This window comes from Plasmodium fragile (assembly GCF_000956335.1).
Source record: "Plasmodium fragile strain nilgiri unplaced genomic scaffold supercont1.15, whole genome shotgun sequence".
In the NCBI taxonomy this organism is placed as follows: Eukaryota; Apicomplexa; class Aconoidasida; order Haemosporida; family Plasmodiidae; genus Plasmodium; species Plasmodium fragile.
Genome location: NW_012192595.1, coordinates 73708 through 79335, shown reverse-complemented (window position 1 = coordinate 79335; position 5628 = coordinate 73708). Strand labels below are relative to the sequence as shown.

Sequence of the window (5628 nt, the reverse complement as noted above, 5' to 3'; positions counted from 1 at the left end):
TGAACAAAATGATGAAAAAAAAAAAATAAATATTTTTTACAGTGATTTATACTTCCTTAGTGATATCACCATTTTGCGCTTTCTAGACACGTACGATTATAATTTGCTAAAAACTTCGAATAAAATTATAAAATTTATTTTGTGGAGACAAATGACCATTTCGATTTTTAACACAAGCCAGGGGAAGATAAAGAGGGGCTCAAGCTCGATGCACGACGAGGCCATGGCCACTGCAACAGAGACGGCCGCAGTGGCCAAGTGCAACACCAATGCATTCAGCACCACGGGAAACCGAGACAACACCTTCATCAACCCTGTGCACATTAAGGACATTTTAATGAAGACCAACATCTTCAGGTGCGGAAGTGACAAAAAATCGAGGCCCATGCTTTATATAAAAATACAGGAAAAATTAAACATGGAAGAAGACGAACTGTTCTTGCTGCTCGTTTATCATGTCGACATGTGCATGAACAGTATTGATTATTCAAAATGTTATGAGGAAAAGGGAAAAGCAAATGGTGGGGAGAGCAACACGGAGGGGAAAACCCAATTCGACGAGTCCACTTTGCAGCTAGTAATCATTGTGGACTGCCAAAAATTTGAATTAAATAATATGATCAGCGTGGATTGCATTAAAAAAATTATTAACATTTTTAACGAATTTTACACGGATGTTCTGTACAGAATTTATATTATAAATGTCCCCACCTTTTTTAAAAAAGTTTGGTCCCTTTTTAATATGTTTATCGATAATCACACATTGAAGAAAATTATTTTTATAAATAAAAAAAACATCAACTTGATGTACGACCATATTGATGCACACGTCATGAAGCATTTTGATAAGAATGCCGACAAAGACAAAACCATTCCGGACGACTCCTCCATTTTCTTCCCCTCCTTGTCTCTGTACTACAAGTACGACGAAATGTATTATAAGAAGCTCGTTGGTTATGTAGACACCTGGGTGGTTAAGATGGTCCAGGCGAACCATTGAGCGGGGGTGCGCGAACAGTAACCCCTGGCGTGTTACACATTGCCCTTCGCGTTGTATTGTACCTTTTTTTTTTTTGTTCTCTCTATCTTTCCCTCATTCCCCCCCTTGTTGTACTCTCTATTTTGCTCCATTGTGTGGGCGTATTATCCCGCGCTAATGTGTACTCGTTGAATAAAAGGGAGTCTTCCTTCTGATTGGGGTCCGCTCACGCTTTTTTTTTTTTTTTTTTTTTTTTTTTTTTTTTGTGGAGCTAGCCAAAATGGAAGTCACACAGTGCCATTTCACCTTGCCTGTTCATAATTTTTTTCAATTTTGTAATGTTTTGCGCGGGTGGTCGTACCAAGCGATGAGATGCATTTTTCTCCATATGGTATAGACACCCATTGACGTGCGACGCGATTTCCGCGTCTATTTGTTTTGTACATATTGTGGTTGCCTTATATGAGAATGCACGAAATGTTGATGTGAACGGGTACCCACCCCTCGTTGCAACTAACAAGAATTAACGCGCATAACTGCAGTGTGGGTCCATGTCGCGGGAAGTTGCCCCGCTTCCTCCACTGTTGCGAAGTGGTGTGTTGTTACCGCGCAATTTTTTCCATTCTTGTTGTTCTGGTGGCTTCCAAACGTGCTGGTATGTTTCATTTTATTTTTATTTTAGCGCACTGCTCTTCCATAAGTGTTTATTCCCCCGCCTGCTGTCGCAAAAGGCTGAACTGTTCCATTATTTTATTTGTGCTTACATTATTTCAATTCGCAAACTTTGTTTGAAAAATTTTCTAACAATCCTTTTTCATGTTGGCGACATGCATCTCGCGGGATCGTTTCACGCTGGGTGGCGATTTAAGAAAAGACAGACAAAAAAAAAAGGAACATAGCCAAACGGAGGTACCACGGTTAGGCAGTTGGCTGTTTGAGGGCGATGAAGCGAACTCGCCGAACTGCTTTGTTCCTATTTGAATTTACCCTTTTGAGTGGGGGTGTTCTCCTACCAGTGGTAAATGACAACCTTTTTGCTTCTTTTTATCTTAAATGAAACCTAATGTGATGTTTATTTTTTGTTTTTACACAAAAAAAGAGCCGCATAACCATGTCTACGTGGCAACATCCAAGTGACTCCTCCAAAATGAGAGGAACGTACACCCAGTAAGCACGTGGGGGGCCGTGAAAATAACGCTCTTTTTTTGTTTTGTAAATTCATTCTACGCACGTGTATGTGTGTGTGTAGCCAAATTGATCCGCTTATAATTGTTGTCAAAAAAAATAAAAAAGAAAAAAAAAATGCGTTCGCGTTAAAAAAAAAAAAAATGAAGAACCACTGTCACGTATGATGTTAGCTTGTGTTATGTGATGTGTCCTAAATACACCGCATCGTCAAATTGGAGTTATAACTGATTCATTTTTTTTTTTTTTTTTTTTTTTTTTGTTGCCTTTCCGCACGAGATGCGCACGGTGTATGCGCGAAAGGGGAGGGATGTAAATAAAAGTCCTTCATTCTCCTTCACTTGGTTCACTCCCGGGGGGGTATATATATGTGTATAAAGTGAAACACCGGAGGGTCCCACACGTGTGTTACACTAATAAAAAAAAGGGTATGCATGGTGACAGTGCACATATGTAGCTGTGTTCTCCCGGATGGCTTGCTTCCCCCCCCCCGCCACTTCACGGCGTGAACTTCTTATTTGTGAATATAAGATTGTCGCTTATGCGTCCTTCCTTAATGGTGTTGAAGGAACGCACGTCAAATTTGAGGTCCCCCGAGTACAATCTGGAGTGCAGTTCAGGTATGTTCCTAATACCCATGCTTTGGAAGCCATGTTTCACAGCCTTAAACAGATGAGGAATCAATTTGAGAACAGATCCTTTATCCACTAAGCTAGCTGATACCCCTTGCGAAACTTTTATTTCTTCATTTTGATCACAGAGTGCATCATTTTTCCTTTCTTCTACGAGGTATCTACTCTTGGAATTAAATCCTTTATTATACATGGCTTCCATGCTACCCATTCCTCTATATATTTTCAGACGCACATTATTTTCAAAATAGTAGTCACTACAACTTTCTTCCGTTGCAGCTAAGAGGTTACCCATCATGACAAAGTCTGCACCAAAGGATAAAGCTTTAACGATATTACCAGAATTTTTAATTCCTCCATCAGCGATAGTTTTAATATTTCTCGTGTGTGCATAATTACTTACATGATACACAGCTGTGCCTTGAGCTCTTCCAATGGCACATACATCTTGCGTGGTACAAATAGAACCGCTACCCATACCAATTCTTAACACATCAGCTCCTGCATCTATTAAATTTTTTGCTTGATCACAAGTAACCACATTTCCTCCAATGATGGGTATATCCGGGTGAGCTGCTTTTAATTTTTTAATAGTGTCAATTTGGTATATGCTATTACCTTGTGATGAGTCAATACAAATCACATCAATCATGTTCTTTATGAGCTGGTTGGCTCTCTCTAGGTCATGTTCCCTGGTCGATATGGAAGCTCCAACAATGAGTTGTTTATTTTGGCTTTTAGAAGCATGTGGGAAAATTTTATTTTTGTGCATGTCATTTCTGCACACAAGAGCTATTAATTCATAATTATTATTAACAATTGGCAGGACGCTTTTTTTTTCTTCACACAAAACTTTATTTGCATCAGATAGATTAATGGGATATTTTCCTGTCACAACTTCCGTCGTCATGATGTCTTTTATTTTTTTTGTTTGATCTGTAAGGTAGAGATAGTCCACCCCTGTAATGATCCCAACTAATTTAGAACCCACTTTTCCATCTACTGTTATGGGGTATGATTTATACCCAACTTCATTTTTGGTTGCAATTACATCTGCCACTGTGTGTTCTGGGGAAAATGTATAGGGATCAAATATGAATCCATTTTCAAATCTCTTCACCTTTTTCACTTCTTCTATTTGATTCTCTATACTCATGTTATTGTGAATGATTCCCAGCCCTCCACATAGAGCTAGCGAAATGGCCATTTTATGCTCCGTCACTGTGTCCATGGGGGAAGATATGACCGGCGTCTTCAGAGATATGTTTGGAGTTAAGTTGTTGCACAGGTCGATTTCGCTCATTGGAAAATTGATGTAACCAGGAAGGCAAATGATATCATCGTACGTGTAGGACATGACGTCCCCGAAAATCTTCTCCGCGGGCCACCCGTTCGCCATCGTCTCACGGGGGGGGGTAGTTCGCCTTCTGGCCAAAAGTACGCACGCTTCTATGTATGTGCGGCGCTACGGGGGGGATAACTGCACGGACGGTTATTTACTTGAGGCAGACTCTCCTGTGGAATGGGCTCGCGTGGGGTTACTTCTCCCTCTTCTGCTCAACGCGATGGAGCGAGAATTTAAAAAACGGGCTGAACGGGAGGGGAACCAAATGCTTCGTCTGGGAGGTGTTTGGCACATGTGAGACATCTGCTTTGGCCTGTCCTTCCCGTTCGCCGCGCCACGTCGCTATTGTTCGCTCCTGGGGGACGAGATCCCACGCAGCAGAAGTTTCCAAAATGGGTCGCTGCCAGGACGTGGCTGATGATTCGAGAAAGAAGCGATGTAGTGTTACGGACCGGGAAAAAAGTAAAAAAAAAAAAAAAGAATGGTAAAAAATGAAAAAAAAAAAAAAAAAAAATCCCCTGGAGACTTCTTAACCGCGGCGCGCGCAGGGACGCGTTTATATGTAATCCAGGGGGCGATGCTCTCTTCAAATTTTGGTTTAATATCACTGTCGGACGCGTTTATCTTGGTGCAGATGCGAACACAAACGGCATGAGACCCACTTTCGCTAAAAAAGCATTTTATATGCTAGTGGGGGACGTCGAACTGATTTGCCTTACGCGATTATTAAATATATTATGAGGTTCATTTTTTTTTTTTTTTTTTTTTTTTTTTTTTAAAAACATCTGCTTTAATGTGGGTTAAGGGTCTCTTCCTCTCCTCGACTGAGATGTAGTGCTTCTTCTCTTTTTGAGGGTGACGCGGTCGGGGCGCCGGCGCGGCATGCCATGCCATATACGCAGCTGGGCAAATTGGGGGAACATTCGAGCACACAAAGGGTTCGTGCGCATCTAAGAGGCATGTGGTCCATATAATGCATAACGGTAATGCGAGAGCGCGGGAAAATACAGGTGATAGTGCGTCGTGGTACCGCGTCCCCACGGTCTTGTGTAGGAGCGCCAAAAATGCACACACAGTGTGGTGCGCCGGCTAGTCTCATGTGGTAGGGGAATGCATTTTCCTAACTCTCTTCTTCGGGGCATGGGGAGGGAAAATATGCACGCGGGTCGGAGAGGGTAAGTTTAGCGGACTTGGCCGATTGGCGCGAATGCCCCAGTAGGGCGCTTTGGCGGAACATAAATGTATGTTTCAAACATGCTTCCTTTTCCCTTTCCTCCATTGTGTTTCTTTTTTTTTTTTTTTTTTTTTTTGCAACCAGCCATAATACTTGCCCACTTTGGGAAGGATACGCCTTAACAGCCCTTGCGCTGATCGCTTTTCCTTTTTTTTTTTTTTTTTTTTGAAGGGGGCGGGAGGTCACTCTAGCAGAATGCTAATTTTCATTTCCTCGTTTGTTGATGCCCCATTCTGATACCCCAGAAAGGAAA

At 41.7% G+C, this 5628-nt stretch overlaps 2 protein-coding genes across 2 annotated transcripts; one reads left to right on the top strand and one right to left on the bottom strand.

Moving 5' to 3' along the window:
* Nucleotides 1-151: 151 nt before the first annotated feature.
* AK88_01675 (uncharacterized protein) lies at nucleotides 152-1000 on the top strand (the record flags this gene model as incomplete). The annotated part of the gene is made up of 1 exon (XM_012479310.1): nucleotides 152-1000. One exon carries the CDS (start codon nucleotides 152-154, stop codon nucleotides 998-1000), a length of 849 nt encoding a protein of 282 aa, XP_012334733.1.
* Nucleotides 1001-2662: 1662 nt separating this feature from the next.
* AK88_01674 (inosine-5'-monophosphate dehydrogenase) lies at nucleotides 2663-4195 on the bottom strand (the record flags this gene model as incomplete). The annotated part of the gene is made up of 1 exon (XM_012479309.1): nucleotides 2663-4195. The coding sequence occupies one exon, from the start codon at nucleotides 4193-4195 to the stop codon at nucleotides 2663-2665; it is 1533 nt and encodes a 510-aa protein (XP_012334732.1).
* Between the last annotated feature and the right edge of the window lie 1433 nt (nucleotides 4196-5628).